The sequence below is a fragment of the Athene noctua genome, chromosome 7, assembly GCF_965140245.1.
Source record: "Athene noctua chromosome 7, bAthNoc1.hap1.1, whole genome shotgun sequence".
NCBI lineage: Eukaryota > Metazoa > Chordata > Aves > Strigiformes > Strigidae > Athene > Athene noctua.
Window position 1 is genome coordinate 23,282,526 of NC_134043.1, and position 16,326 is coordinate 23,298,851.

At 35.6% G+C, this 16,326-nt stretch overlaps 1 protein-coding gene across 2 annotated transcripts in view; it reads right to left on the bottom strand.

Moving 5' to 3' along the window:
• Positions 1-16,326, bottom strand: part of SLC25A12 (solute carrier family 25 member 12) — a 50,009-nt gene that overhangs the window by 19,433 nt on the left and 14,250 nt on the right. For both annotated transcript variants that reach the window (XM_074911349.1, XM_074911348.1), the window contains exons 5-9: positions 10,011-10,150; positions 7,757-7,903; positions 6,602-6,740; positions 5,174-5,267; positions 4,455-4,539 (exon numbers count right to left, since the gene is read on the bottom strand). In XM_074911349.1, the coding sequence (XP_074767450.1) occupies positions 4,455-4,539; positions 5,174-5,267; positions 6,602-6,740; positions 7,757-7,903; positions 10,011-10,150 (605 nt within the window). The remainder of the gene's footprint in view (positions 1-4,454; positions 4,540-5,173; positions 5,268-6,601; positions 6,741-7,756; positions 7,904-10,010; positions 10,151-16,326) is intronic.

Below are 16,326 nucleotides of genomic sequence, written 5' to 3' on the forward strand. Positions count from 1 at the left end.
TCTGAAGGAAATGTCACTTTTACATTATTAAATAAGTGTTCATAAAGTTTGCAGTTTACTTGTATGTTCAGATGGATATGTAAATGAATGTAATTAATGCTATAGCTTTCAAATCATGAATATTTATAAACAGAAAATTACTCTATCTGTCATCCCCATAGGATATTCAGCTGCTAGGCTTTAAGAAAATCTTACACAATGAAAAAATTGACAACAAAGTAAACATAGTTGAAAGCAGGCTAATTTCCATTTCCAGCAAATCTACACAAAGTGAGTTTATGTAAAAATTTAGATTTTCCTTAAGAAGGAATTTTAAAATCATATAAAAGTGATTACAGGCTTGTTTTCTTTTTCAGGAACAGCTGGACCTCACTGGGATGATAGTCTCTCTTCCACGAAGGGATGTATTTCATTTTGTCAATACAGTTAAATAATGTAATATAAGGTTCACTTAGGATAAGGTCTAGTAAAAGATTGTTCCTTGTAAATCAAAGAAAATGAAATTACTTTGCTTTCTGCTGTCCTGTCTTAACAGAGAATGTAGAATAGGATGAAAAGATAATGTATTACTCCAAGAGTGTGAAAAGAATATATTCTGTTCTAGTGATGAGTGAAACTTTTATCAGTGAGCTCATTTTATAACAGTGCCAAGCTACAAAGGTAATTCTGAAGTGTAAAATAAAGTCAGTATTTTGTCTACTCAGAAAAGTGAGTACCATAAAGACACTGATTAAAACCAAAGTTGGCAGTTAGGAATGTAATCACAAAACTTCATCAAAAATATTTCTTAGTAGTCTAGATAAACACTGTATACTTATTTCTGCATCAATCAATTCCATCATTCTCTTTTTCAGGAATCCATAGGAAGACTGCTACCACTGAAGTAGATTTTGGACACTTTCATTGGCTCAGATATGTCTAATTGTCTAAGGAACAACAGAGTGGTAACCTTAAGAACAGACCAGACACTGTGTTTCAGATCAATTTGTTTGAAAGAGCTGAATTATTATATCCACCTGTAATAACAGTAACCAAAATACACTCAAAAAAGTGCCATATATGGAAGACTTGCTGTATTCCATACAGGACAAGTTTTCAACCATAGCAGTTGAACTAATTCAAGATTTTCCTGTCATTTGTACATATCCTAGATTTTGTAGTGGATATAACTACTTAAAGGAACCTTTTTGCAATACGCATAAAAAATGAGCTGAGAAATAAAAGGCTTTATAAATGCAAGCTTTCATTTTCAGATAGACTCCTGGGACCCCTCATCCACTGGCAAATACAGGACATCCATGTGACAAACAAGGCATAGGCAACTTTGTCACCCTGCTGTCACTTTAGCTCAGACCACCCTACAGCAATACTACCTGTCACTGGCATCACCAGGGCAGAGAATGAATTTCACTTTATGAGAGACAGTGTAGCTTGGAATGGCTGACAAAGGTATTGCTGCCAGCTGCATGTCCTCCTGCCCCAACAGCCCAGATGGCTGAGCTAGTTGGAAATCAGTTGCTGAATCACTGCAATTCAGGAGTAGCATTTGAACACAGCTCATCACCAGCGTCAGAATGCCATAAATGCTGAGCTGCAAGATGTGGCCGTTCAGTGGTTGATTCCTAAGAAGCTCAGCTGTCTGCGTACCAAGCGAGGTGTGGGCAGCTGGGAGCAGAACCCAGCCCAAGCCAGGCTATGCCCACTTGGGAATCAGAGCCCTTGGATTTCTTGATAGGTATCCCAGAAACTCTTATACAGACTGAAAGAGAGAATTAGAGTTGTTTAGACACTGTAAGAAAACGGGAACCTTCAGGATGAAAAATTTGTGTATCTACTGAGTACACAATGATGTATTTAGTCAGAACTATGGGATATGCTCATTCAAGATATTAAGAATTAGATATCCTACTTCCCTTTGTATATTACAGAGGAAAAGAGGACGTGAAAACAACCCTGAAGCAAGATGAGCTGGTGGTTCAGAAGAACACTCCTGTATTTCCTTGAAAAGCTTACTTGAGAATGTACAGCTCTGTTTGGAATTGCAATTTCTCATTAAGTTCTAACAGTAAAAAGAAATAAAAGATTGCACATAAGAAACTTTTAAGATCAGATCCTATTATTTTTTGTTTTGCATAATAAACACCAATGTGCAACTGGCCTCTGTATTTTATGATTATGCAACCGTGTAGTTCACCATGTAACTATGTCTGCCTTTCTGAATCTGCTGTGTAACCATTTCAAGGATCTTGAGTGCATTACTATTTTTAGATTATTAACAGTTAATTCCCCCTGAATTACTCTCATGAGAGACGTCACCTACAACATGCTTCAGAAAAAAGGATTTCCCTAGAATATGAATGGAATAGAATAGAGTATTTCTATTAGCAGCACAGCAGATGCCCCATTATGTTGCAAGCTTCAATATCGGCAGTAATTCAGATTCAACCTTAGATGAAGTTGTGAATTTAATTCACGATTTAACTAGCGTTAGACAGATCTGCTCGCAGAAGAAAACTTCTCAGATTATATGCTGGATCAAAAATATAAGGAAGATAAAAATGAATCTAGATTTTTGGGGGGTTAAGACAAACTTGAAATCTATACTCCTGAAAGTGAGCGGTATAGTACCCAGTAACTGTAGTGTAAAAGTCTAAACATAAGCTAAACACCTGCATAAGGTTTGGTCCTAAATCTTCAGTTCTTAACAGTTGTAAAAAGAGCCATCGAAATAAGAAACTATTTATAATCAAAATCCTACTGCACAGCCTGGGACTCTTATGCTGTACTAGACATGTTTATGTTTAATAAGAAAACCATGATAAAAGCAAAGCTAGCAAACATGAATGTAAAGGTCTGGTGAAATAGAGGATTAACATTCCACTCCAATCTTTTTCATCTTCCAATTCTACCCTTTTCATCAGTCCCAATAAATGTGAATTCCCCTTCTACCATCAGATAACCAACATGTACAGTAAAATTTGACAATCATTTTAGATAAATGGTTAAGCCAATCATTTAATCCAATTTTTCGAAAAACCACGTTGTTTTACTATCTGTATTGGGTTTGCATGGCAAGGTTTTGGTAGTGAGGGAACTACTGGGGTGCCTTCTGTCAGAAGCTTAGAAGCTTCCCCTGTGTGATGGAGCTAATGCCAGCTGGCTCCAAATTGGACCCACTGCTGGCCAAGGCCGAGCCCATCAGCGATGGCGGTAGTGCCTCTGTGATAATGTATTTAGGAAGGGGAAAAAAAAACCTGTGCAACTGTAGCCGGACAGAGGAGCAAGAATCTGTGAGAGGAACAACTCTGCAGACACCAAGGTCACTGAAAAAGGAGGGGCAGGAGGTGCTCCAGGTGCCAGAGCAGAGGTTCCCCTGCAGCTGTGGAGCAGCCCACGGTGAGGCAGCTGTGCCCTGCACCCATGGAGGGTGACAGTGGAGCAGAGACCCACCTGCAGCCCCTGGGGGACCCCAGGCCAGAGCAAGCGGATGACTGAAGGAGGCTGTGACCCCGTGGGAAGCCCGCGCTGGAGCAGGCTCCTGGCAGGAGCTGTGGCCCCATGGAGAGAGGAACTCATGATGGAGCAGGACTTGTCACCCCACAGGGCACCCATGACGGAGCAGTCTGTTCCTGAAGGACTACACCCTGTGGGAGGGACCCTCGCTAGAGCAGTTTGTAAAGAACTGCAGCCCGTGGGAAGCACTCACACTGGAGAAGTTCATGGAGGAATCTCCCATGGGAGGGACCCTCACACTAGATCAGGGAAGAGTCCTTCCTATGAAGAGGGAAGGAGCAGCAGAGACAACGTGCGATGAACTGACAGCAACCCCCATTCCCCATCCCTGTGCACTGCTGAGAACTCGAGAGTAAAATTAAGCCCAGAAAGAAGGGAGGGTGTTTTAAGATTTCGTTTTCATTTTCTCATTATCCTACTCTGATTTTGATTAGTAATAAATTAAACTGATTTCCCCAAGCCAAGTCTGTTTTGCCCATGACAGTAATTACTGAGTGATCTCCCTGCCCTTATCTTGATCCACAAGCCTTTTGTCATATTTCCTCTACCCTGTCCAGCTGAGGAGGGGAGTGCATAGAGTAGCTTTGGTGGGCACCTAGTGTCCAACCAGGGTCAACTCAGCACACTACCCAAAAATAATTTTATAATTACAAAGTTAGATTATTTAGTGAAGTGAAAGGACTTTTCAGGAATGAATAAATATATTCACAGTAAGGAATCCAGATATCTATACGTGCTCATATCTAAACAGGTCATCCTTCAATATGACATCTAGTATCTTGTTTAGACACATACTCAGTCTGCTCCATTTCTATCCTTATAGCAATACACACAGGATGTTTCACTTGTTAGGAATCTGTTTAAAGTGTATTTTCTTCTTTTTCATATGCAAGTATATGTAAACATTCACTTAGCTTCAACAATTTTATTCTTCTACTTACCTGCCTCTGGAGTTCTGCCAAGCTGTAAGGTAACGCACCTTCAGCCAGTGGTGCTATTCTCTCAATATCTGCCAAAGTCAAGCGCCTTTACACAAGGCAGAGAAAAGCAAATTACTGTTAGATAAAACATCAAACATATTCAGTACAGTATTCTTGGCCACACCACACAGAATACATCCTGAGTTTTAAAAAAAACACCTGTCATATCTGAATGCACATCTCAGAAGTTTGCTAAACTGCAATAAAGAATGCTTGGAGTTAGAAGAGCATTCTCTTTTTGCAGCTCACAAGCCAAGATAAAGGCAGCCTGGATTATTCAAAAGCCAGTTTTTGATTACTAGCAATAAGAGATATAATACACAAATTAAACTATGCCTAGATATTCCTACCAAAGATTTTACATGTGTTAAAGACCCATGCAAAACATAATCAATACTTAAAGTTAGTAATACCAATGTACTGTAGTCTTTTGGAACTACTGTAATGTGTTTTGCTATTTTATATGTATACCTATAATATGACAATTGATAATTGTGCTTGATATACACAATTCACTTACAAAACCCATGCATACACCAAGGTCAGTTTATATTGAATAAATTACTGTATGAAATACAGCAGAACACAAAACTTCTTAGAATTAAATTAAAATTACTAGTTTTCACACAGAAAACAGCAAAGTAATTATTGTCTAATTATAAAATTAATTATTATGTTACCCAGTAACACTGTATAAATCTGCAAGTTGGTAAAGAATATCTATTTCCAGTGGTGTGACTTGTCCAAAGTGGATTGCAGAGTGGGTAAATTCCTCTGGATTTAAAAGGGGAACAGAAATAAAGCAATTGGGTTATTTGTCAAATTTCCTCTTTAAATGCTCACAAATAATTTTAGTATCATAAAAATGAAATCTATCACCAAGAAGAAAAAGCCATAATGCAAAGGGAAAAGATATCTTTAGGAGAACATCTATCTTGAAACAGGCTTTTGCAACACAGAGCAAGTCTGATTCCACAACTGTGATTTAGGTAAGAATTCAAAGTCAACAAAAATCCTCTTATTAGGAAGCTTAATTAAACCACACCCTCAATTTGTGATTCTTGTTTCTGAAGTTCTGCAAAACAGAACAGAATAATGGTTCATTATTCACAGCTTTAAGGGCAACTGACTCATCTATTGCCATCATGTTCAGATTTCTTTCTCTGCTAGCTCTGAATAACCCCAAGTTTAGGTATTCATCCAGCCAAATTACATGACATGTTCATGACATAACTGGTAAACTACAGTAATCAAGTCTGAGCAGGTAACACACAGTAGCTTTTTTCACAACACGAGCAAGGTGTGTTTATGCATTTGCACCAAGAAAACATTGCTAGGCAATTTTTTAGCACAATTTGGAGGATGAGGACAGGCATTTTATGCTTTCTTTTAGGGATGAAAGGTATGCAGAGCATATGAACAAAAAAGAAGGAAAAAAAAAAAAAAAAAAAGGAAAGAGCTTGGAATGCTTTTTACCACATAGGCTTGGCTGGTCGTATCCACACGGGTAATAAAACCAGTGGTAAAATCTGTCATAAAATGACTACAAAAGCAGTCTGCTCACGCCTGTGGCAAGACTGAAATAAGGCAACCTTTCACATGCACAGGGATTAGCTATGTCCTAACAGACAAAAACTTTATATAAAACCACTCAGGCAAGTAAGCACTAAGAAGTTATAAATTATTGCCGTTTTACAGAAAAGATTTAATCATGGATAAAGTAACTAGAGCTAAAAAACATGGACATTACTGATTATGGATTTTTAAAAATCCATTCTATCACATTTCCTAGGTACTTTCTATCTCTAAGCAATCCTGCATCCCTTTCAAGGAGTGGTAAAATCCTCAATAATGTATTCTCTTGCAGTTATCCATTCAAACTAATAAGGCCAACATAGCTCCTGCCAGAGTCCCAATTCTTCTCCTTAATGAGCTAGCTGAAAATCCTTACTAACATGTAAGGATGAAAATCATGCTTTAAACACTTTCACAGTAGCCCTAACTTTGCATACTACTGCAGCTTCTGACTTGCCTTAACCCGTATGCAACACCACATTACAAACTGGACAGAACTAAAAAGTTAATAAAATGTAGGAAATATACTTTACCTTTTGTGACTTCAACATCTTTTCTTGTACCTGCTATATTACTGTATATCTTCCTAACAAGATCCATGTTATTCAAAAGGGCATTAAATGCATTGAAATAGGAGAAGCTGACCTGATGTGAAACAGTTCCACCAGCTACCTTTAAAAATTAAATGAATGCAGTTAAGTGCCTTAAGCCCTTCTATGACATCTTATTACAAATTACAGAAACATCCATTTGGGCAAGTGAGGAAAGAATTAAAGCTATCTTTCTATTCCTGTGATTTTAAGGTACTTTTAATAGAAACATGAGGGGATAATTATTAGACAGGATACTACTTTTTGGTAAAAACTGAAGATTAGGAAACGATCAAGAAATAATCATATAAATAGATTATTATTCAGTTTATCTGATACATTAAATATGTCACTGAGTATTTTTCTAATACTCTATTTCTAATAGAGAAATGCATCTAAATGCTACTTTAGATAAAGACACTAACTGACTTCTTGCATCACATACAGCAGTGACCATTTATTTCAAAGTCTAAAGTTAGTAGGTACTATGAATTTTAGGGAAGATAGTATGCCTTATTAGTTAGGCAAAGCAAGTTTTATAGGTAAAATAGTAAGATAAAGTAATAACTTTATCTTTCATGTAACTTTCTTATATACTTTTTTATACTATATACTTTTAGTTTATAACTTTTATGTCATTACTTTACCTAAAGATCTTGCCAGACTATCACAGCTGTAACCATTCTACCTCTAGAATCTACATACTAGTTTTCTAAATTCTGATCTGGAATGTAAGAGCATATAAAATGTAAGAAGTCTCCGCCTTTTGAGATCTGTCATACATTCAAATATAAAAATTAGATTATTTTGTCCTAAATGAGTGTTCTTTTTGTGCAAAGTACAGTTTGCCCTGCTTTAGTGGAAAGTACAGTAGACAAACTGTTTCCAATGGCACTTTAAGCATGTAAAGCAGACTGCCAAACTTTTCCACTGCTGCTGCCATGTCTCACGCTGCCCACTCTGTTATGAAGGTGATAATCTTTAGCACCAAGGCAGTGATAAACAGGTAGGAGAAGACAAAGTGGGAGAGAAGCAGTAACATCTTAAAACATTACAGCTATTAAACGCTGAATTCAAGGCACTTTTCTTTACACTTACTGAAACTAAATTTTCTTTCACAAATGGAGTTAGCATATGTGAGCGAAGGGTAACCGTGATGTCACTGAAGTCCAGCCCAGTTATCATACCACTTTTATTTTTGTCCTTCAACGCAAAGGCTTGTCTTGCATGTTCAGACTGAAGCTCCTAGAATGTTCAGAAATAGCAGATTAGAAGCAAATTCTGTAACTCACTGTTCACAAAACTCTCACTAATCTCATATTCTTAGAGCATGCCTTAATATGTCTGTGCATATAGACTACACCAGAACTGCAGTTTAAAGACCAATTTAACTAAAACAAGAAGTCTGCATACTGATTCTATCCACAGATTCATTTCCCTGTCAAAAAACAGCCTCAATTCAACTGTAAGGAAATATGCATGTTCACTAAATAAACTTCACATACCCATGTCCTGTTTGCTACCTATTCCTTTATGAAATACTTAACTGCTAGAGAAACTTCTGATACTGATCTTGAAGACTCAAAGTGAGCTGATCTCTTACACATCCAAGATGAAACATGACTGGGCTATTATAAACTAACTCATTGAAAAGTACTTGGAAATAAACAGGACGACAGTGAAAATTATATAATATAGATTTAGACTGCCCCCAACAGCTACCTCCCATAATGTCAGAAATGGTCACTCATTTCAGGCAATTTAAAACTCCTATATAATCTGTAAAAACCTTCATATAAAACACGCTGCAGTAACCTAACCTCAAAATAATAATGATGGTTGTAAATTCTATGTCCAGAAAAAGTTGTTTCCTTCTATTCAAGCAAACAATAAAGCTCATTCAGCTGTCATTTAGACCTCTAGAAACAGCTAAAATAATAACCGTGTTCTGACAGATAATAAGAGGGCAAACTATGTCGTTTGTATCACCTTTACAGTAATTTCTCAAGTCTTATAACCTCGAGATCAAGGTTTTCTAGATCACAGTGCAACAAGCCTGCTCTGAGCTAAGTCCCAAACCTCACAAGATGCTGTCAGACCAAGTAAGAAAAACAACTTGATGTAAAATAGGGACGACAATATTCAACTTGTGTACATACTGAAATTACCACAGTCCATACTACCCTCCCCTACTAAGGCATTTTATTATAGGATGGCAGTAAGAGGTTACTGTGTCTTAACACAACAGTATCTTGGAACAATAAAAATAAAAACAGAACAGATATTTATTATTTTGCTCTGGGTTTTCAACATAAAAATTTTTCTCACTAGCAATCTGACTTTTTCTCTGCACTAGTGTCCCAAATTCATGCCTAGGATCACTTAAAATATGCAGTATCAAACACAGGATAGTTTATTCCTTGAAAGTAACATCAAGTTATACTGCAGCCTTGAAAGACTGTGCCAAACACCAGTATCTTAATTTACAATATAGACTTCAGATCCTATCTAGTTAGACATTCTTTTCTAGAATCTGTTCTAGATCTATTTTTATCCTGGACAATAATTACAAATGATATCAAAGCACATCTATCACTCCCTACTTTTAAGAAGAATGTCCAAAAGTACTTTGTACTAAAGGTCAGCTCTGGAAGTGCATAATCTATTTTTCTTCAAGTCTACTGGTATCATGAGCTGATCACTGCATGTTAATTTATGGAATCCAGTGTAATTACCTACAATTCTGCAAAATCCTTTCTCATTAATTATAACGTATATCTCCTACTTTCCTCTTCCATCCTTTATAACAGTGCAAAGTCCAGCTCTAGTAGTGAGATCCTTTAAAGCCTGATCCCTAGAGGGTGCTTCAGCAAGATCTCAGGAAAGCAGATTTGCCTCCTGTGAAGTTGGCTGCATTTAAGACCAAACTCCCAATATATGTGTGGTAGCATGTGTTACAGTGAGAGAAAAAAAAAAAAAAAAAAAAAAGGTAAGGATTAGGATAATTAAGGATGCAAGCTTTCTCTGGTAGAGGTTAGTTTTGCTATTAAATTCCTATGACAGAAAAAGTAGACTTTCAATCCAGTTTAACAACAATCAGTAAAACGGTTAATTTCAAAAACAGTGTATTTAGTCCCATTCTTTTATAGGATGGTATTCAACTTAAAGCACAATGAGTACACACTCCTTACAGAACTGGTATGGAGAAATAACAGTTTATCATAACTGTCAGGATTAGTAATGATAATGATTATCAGTACTAGAATAAGATCATAATTTATAATGGTATTAGTTTATTATTAGAAGTGAAAATGAATTTCAGCTCTACTTCGGAAGGAGGTTAATAACTGACCTGAAGAAACTGAGTGAACTCTGAATAGTTAAGATGCTTCTTCCTGTTATGTCCAAAATGCAGTCGAATGAACTCACAGTCCCAGTTGAAGGGGATTTGAAGATGAGTAATAGTTTGCTCAAATATTTCTTTGACATTTGCTTTGGGAGAGGGAAAAACAACAAGTGAGCTTTGGGGTACAGTAAATCTACAAACATTCCAGGAAGGGTACAAACAAATGATGTTTTAAGCAGCTGTTTAAGAAGTGGTTTAGTTTGTTAAGAATAATTGCTAACCAACCCTTTATAGACCTGTATAAGAACACATCTGCGACACAACGTGATACTTTTTGTATTACTGCATAAAACCTAGGAGTGAGTGTTTTATTTAGTTTTAATTAAGAAGCAATTTTACTCATACATGACAAATAAAAGCTATTTTGCATTCTGATATAAAAATCAATAATGGTTCTCCATCTCTGCTAGGAGTCAAATTAAGCCCTTTATCAAGAGCACGAATACCTGCATTACAATCTCATGTAATATTTGTCGTACTAAATATGGTTTGATTGAAACTCGATTATTACAATCACACTGTCTGAATATGTCTATTGAAGATAGCTATAAGAAATGGCATCTAAAACATATCATTAACTCAGCAGAAAGCACCTTATTAAAAGCTTTTGATAAGGCCTTAGTACAGAAATCAAATCCTATAAAACGTAATTGGCAGTCTCAGTTATTAAAATGTTTTAAGATAACCAAAGATAGAGATGTCCTCTTTTAAATGAAGTAAGGAAAAAACTGTCATTTCAGAATATGGAATTCTCCATATGTATACTGTACAACAGAAATCTCAATGCCAAATGTATTATCTGAATTCAGTCAAAAACTTAATCCGAAAAAAAAAAGCATGCTTTATTCATATATAGCACTGACGTGCTGAAAAACAAGCCTGCTCTTTGTGTAGATTATCCAACCACATAAACAGTACATCTAGACATCTATCCATACCACATGAACACTTCTCAAAATCTACCTCAACGTATCTCTATTTGGTGTTATCAGCTAACTTAGAACCTCCTAACAAACAAATGTGGCATGTGGCACATAGCTTAAATTTAAAACAAAGTACAAAATATTTTAGGTGAGAACACACCATGTTTAAATACTTCTGCTAAAATACAAAATGCAATTAGAGTAACTTCCTTATCGTTTGGTAACTCCGTCAAGAAGTATTTACTTGGAGTAAGTGTGTTGCTTTCTCTATGCTAAAGGACTACTCGATTCATTCATCGTTTCAAATCTATAGTGATTCTACTAGCTCTAGATCATATCTAGGCAAATCACTGTATAGTTTTATCTTTTCAGTGAGGAAAGGAAGGGGAACGTTTGGAACAAATCTCTCAGAATAGGGACACACACAAGTAGGATTCCTTGGCTAGATCACCTGCTTCACAGTTTGGGATTACATATCCAAAGGGCGAATAAGTGATTTAAATGTAATTTAGCCCTTACTTACAGGTCAAACATATAGTAAAAAACCTGCAATTTAAACCATAGTTTCCACTTCAAGGTAGGCTAATGGAGTTGTTCAGGTAAACAAGAAACTTTAAAAGTACCCGATTTGTAATTGTCCACTCATACCTATTTACCAGTATCAATGTGCAAGGTGAAGGTTAAAAAAAAAAAAAAAAAAAAAAAAAGAGATAAAGCACCCAATACATAGTGCTAAACTATTTTACTTTGCCCATCTTCCTTTGAAAGTTTTGTCTGTAGTAGATTTGTTCATCATTGCTAGAGATCAAGGAACCAGGAGATGTAAATATAAATCCTCCACATACCACTGAGTCACTGCAGCTTCTGACCAAGCTATCTAGAGTCTGCATGTACTACAAACAAAACAGATCACGTCAGCTCACTATTGAGCCTGAAAAATGGCACTGAACTGAGAACAGAACAGAAGATGGGCCTGCTTAATTGGACCTATTGGCTTGGCTACTTGTGACTGCTTACACATCTGTAAAACTGACTTCTAATATACATTGAGTTCTCCTAATAAAAACTTATGAAATAATATGCTGAAGCACCCAGAAAATTTAAATTGTATTTTCAATTGTTTGCAATGATTGCTTCTTTTTAACATTAGAGAAAGGTTAAAAAAAGTCTTTTTGTTGTAAGAAAAAATTCATACTTGCTCATATAGACAGATCTTCCAATTATTTTTAATGAGTCTTAACCCCTGGTATTTTTGTAACTCTCATTTAAGCATTTAATTGTATACTACTTAAACAACCAAAAATTGTTTTCTTGCGTTATTGATTTTTTTCTTCTTAAAAAACATTTACAACTAGTTGTCAACACAAGTCAAGATTCTTCAGCACATAAAAATAATACTAGTAAATAAATTAATAAATTTATATTCAATAGTTGAGTGTATTGGTACTTAGAATTCCTGTAGTGGAATTAAAAAAAATGGTATCCAGATTAGCCTGTTGCTTTTCTGAAAACTGAGGTGCCTTATCCATTTTTCTTCCACAGATAATCACTCACAATCAGTAATGTATATTGCATGTATGCATGTATTACTGTAGTCTGGGTTTAAGGATATGTTGTTGTATCTAATGCTTAATTAATTCCATGTTGGCTTTGTTTATGAAACATTTGGGGTACAGGTGCAAAACCGTGTACCTGTTGTGAGTAACTGACAGAGTTAAAACCACCAAAACTCTAAATACTATTTTCCAAAGCCATTGGGGATTCTCAGACATCTCTATCTGAGCACTAAAATTTACAACTTCTATCCAAGTGTAGTGATACTTTCTTCACAATATTTCAAGAATACCTTTTTAATCCAATTTTGTTGACTATTCTCTTTTATTAAAGAAAATAGCCATCACCACAACCAACAACTCGTGTGACGAGAAGCAGCAGACAATCACATTTCAGAAATTATACATAACGTGATCATCACCTACACTTTCACCACTTTGAATTACGATCAAATGTCTCCTTTCTAATTTTTTTTTTTTTTTTCCCACAGCAGAAGCAAAGCACTGACAACAAAGAAAACAGTTAACATTAAGGTACAGATGCTGGGTTTTTTTCTTCTTTTTTTTTTTACCTCCCTCAGTCAAAACCCAGTAATACTTCTAAATTAAGATAAACTACACGTACTTCAAATTTCCAACAGAGCTATTCTGCAGGGGGCAAACAGCAAATTATTTTTAAACCCTTTCATTTTAGTATGACATTTTACAGAATGCATTCATTGTCCCTGTCAATACATGTTGCTCATTTACTAATGTCTTCTCCTACTCTTTGCTCACCTTTCCGCAGTGGAATTCTTTCCTACTGAGCTGATAACTTTCTTTCCAGGCTTACAGCGATGCATTTTCTTCTCAGATAGACATACAAGTCAGCAGCCTGATGACATACTCAACTTACCATCAGCCCCAGGAACAATAAACCTACTACTCTAGTGCACTAGCATATTACCTCCAAGGCGACATGCATTCTCTCAAGATTGCTTCGGAATTTCCCCACCCAATCATTTTAAACAAATTATAGATGCCTAGAGCAGCTATCTGCAGGCAGCATATACATGACTGGCTCAACCTCCATCAAACACCATTACCTATCAGGCTCAGAAAAAAGATACAAGAAAACCAAAGTTTTTAGGCAGTACTGAATTTCACAGAAGGAGGAAGAACACTATGATGTCCCATGGTGGGGATAAGCTCAGTAACCAAGTAAGTCTTGAGGTAGTACCTATTATTTGTTTTGACTTATCAGCTCCCCAAGAAGCAGAGCAGAAACCTCACACAATTCCGGTGCCACCAACCTGCTAACGGACTTTGCCATTGCCTCTCACCAGTGATGGAACATCAATCACATTTGTTAGACACAAAAATATTATTGTGTTGGTTTTAAGTGCTAGCATAAGTATACTAAAGGTTTGTTGTTTAATAGGGTTTTTCTTAAATCTATCTACTCAAGTCATCCACAGTCCCATTTGTACATATTTCAGCCTTAATGTACATAATGCTTTTTAATGTATTCTGTGTTGCTGTTTTTCACTATTTCTGCTAACAGCAAATTTTACATGTTTTCACTTTCAAGCATAAAATTTTTAAAAATCACAGTTACAGGCAAAAAGACATTTTTTGTAGCACCTGATGCAACAGAAGTATATTAAGAGTGATCCAAATGTATATGATACAATAATTACTTTCACATGAGAGCAAAATGACAAGTGGCAGGACAAGTGAGAAAGCTAAACTAGAAATAGTTACAGTTACCTTGTATTTCTACTCTTATTTTAAAAGGATTAGTAACTGTTTAAGCGTAAGGTTAGTGACAGCCCTAACAACCAATTGTCAATATATCTAATCTCACCATGGACTTCTTTTCCATTCCCTCTTGATGAACTATGAACTTAATACTATATTATTATAAATAATGAGGGACTCCCATCCTTCACTGCTTACAAGTGCTTAAAACTGTGGTTTTAAACCACAGAAAAGAAGCAAACAAAAACAATCCATGAGGACAAAAGAAAGTCGTAACATACAGTGATGTTTCCTACATTATCTGCATGTGTTAAGCAAAAGACATCTTGAAAACAGACAACTAATGTATGGCTACTGGGAAGCCAAATAAAGTAGCAGTTCTAGTTTACAGCACACTTGATGAAAACATGGTGTTTTTCTTATATCCTCAGATCTGTAGCCATGTCATTAGGAGATATTTTTCTGTTTACGTTTTAGAAGGTTTACAGCCTTTATGGTTTCAAAGAATATTTTATAAAGCAGAACTCTTAAGATTAAATCCAAATTCTAGCATTTTCAATCCAATTGATCTTTTGAAAATGTTGAAGGAGTGAGTACTAGGAGTGATCTGTATCTCCTGAAAACTGCAACAACATATATTCAACTCCTTTCTCTTGGTCTTCTTACTCACCTTCTTCCAATGTTCTCAAACTCTATGTCCTGATCAAGGGAAATGTGAACTTTCTCACCCAGATTAAAATATTTTTAAGAAAATAAATGGACAAAATTTCAGTATCACTGTATACCCAGCTTCTGAAACTATTACACTGATGTTTATTATTTCAGTTCACCAATATCATGGTAATTTTCACATAATTGCATTACTAGGTATCCAATCCCCTTACTCTCCCCAGTGCCTTTAAAGAGGCCATTATACTCTGCAAAATGTTTTTAATTAGATTTTGAGTTGCAGAATGTTTTTAAAAACCTTATGTTCAGTTCCATAAATATTTTTCAATTATCTCAAAAAAAAGGAGTAAAAATTCTGAATATAGAAAAATCATGAAGATGAAGACAGTAAAACTCCTTCAAAATCTCATTATTTTAGTTCTTTCTATCCATACCAGCATGGTTATTTAACAAAAAAAAAGTGTCTCTGAAATTCTCAAATTTATCAGATGTCTTTCTGGTGACTCTACAAGGAAGAGCAGCTGCAAAAAGCCTTGGAATTGTACATTCCAATTAAAAATGGTTCAGTCCAGATCATTGTATGGTTTGCCAAAGAGATAAATTACAAAGAATCCTTTACTTCCAGCTAGGCAACCTATTTTTGAAAGAAGTTTCAGTGATAGTAACAGACTTCTACCTTTTAACCACAGTAAGGATTATCTGCTTCAACACTGAAGCAAACAAAAATAGCTTGAGCAGATCTAATATTCAGGTTTTCTTTAACCTGAATTTAGGTCAAAAATCCTGCACAGAATAGCAATAAAAAAGAAGTTTGCTTAGTACAACAGCATTAATTTTATACAGTGTTTTTTAATTTTTCCCTCATGTTAAGTAGCTTTGTTACATACTGTGATCAAAAAAAGCCATATGGTTGTCAGTCTTCTCTGGCTACAGAGAACAACCCAAAACAAGAAAGACAATGCATGAAAAAAGAAAAAAAATTACTTTTATCAGCTTTAGCTATTACCTTTTAAATATTTTATGGTTAAAGCAATATTGTAAGGGCTCATCTGCAACACATTTCCCATAAAATATTCACCTCAGAATCATTTATGAAGACATACAAGTATTTGATTAGGAAAATAAATGCTTTTTTTCTATTTCTCCATGATTAAAAATTCATTTAAACTACACTGTCACTTGTATCAATGGGTTATTAAAACAGTAGTTTTACTGCTTTTTATTCACCAGGCTGACAGCAAGTCCAGTGCAGTTGTAAGATTTAGACTACTAAGCATGCTGTACAGTTTGCTCATACAAAGTATGTCCAATTTCATATTCTTGCAATGAACCCACTATACAAATATTGCAGCATACTATCTGCACATTTATGGCAGT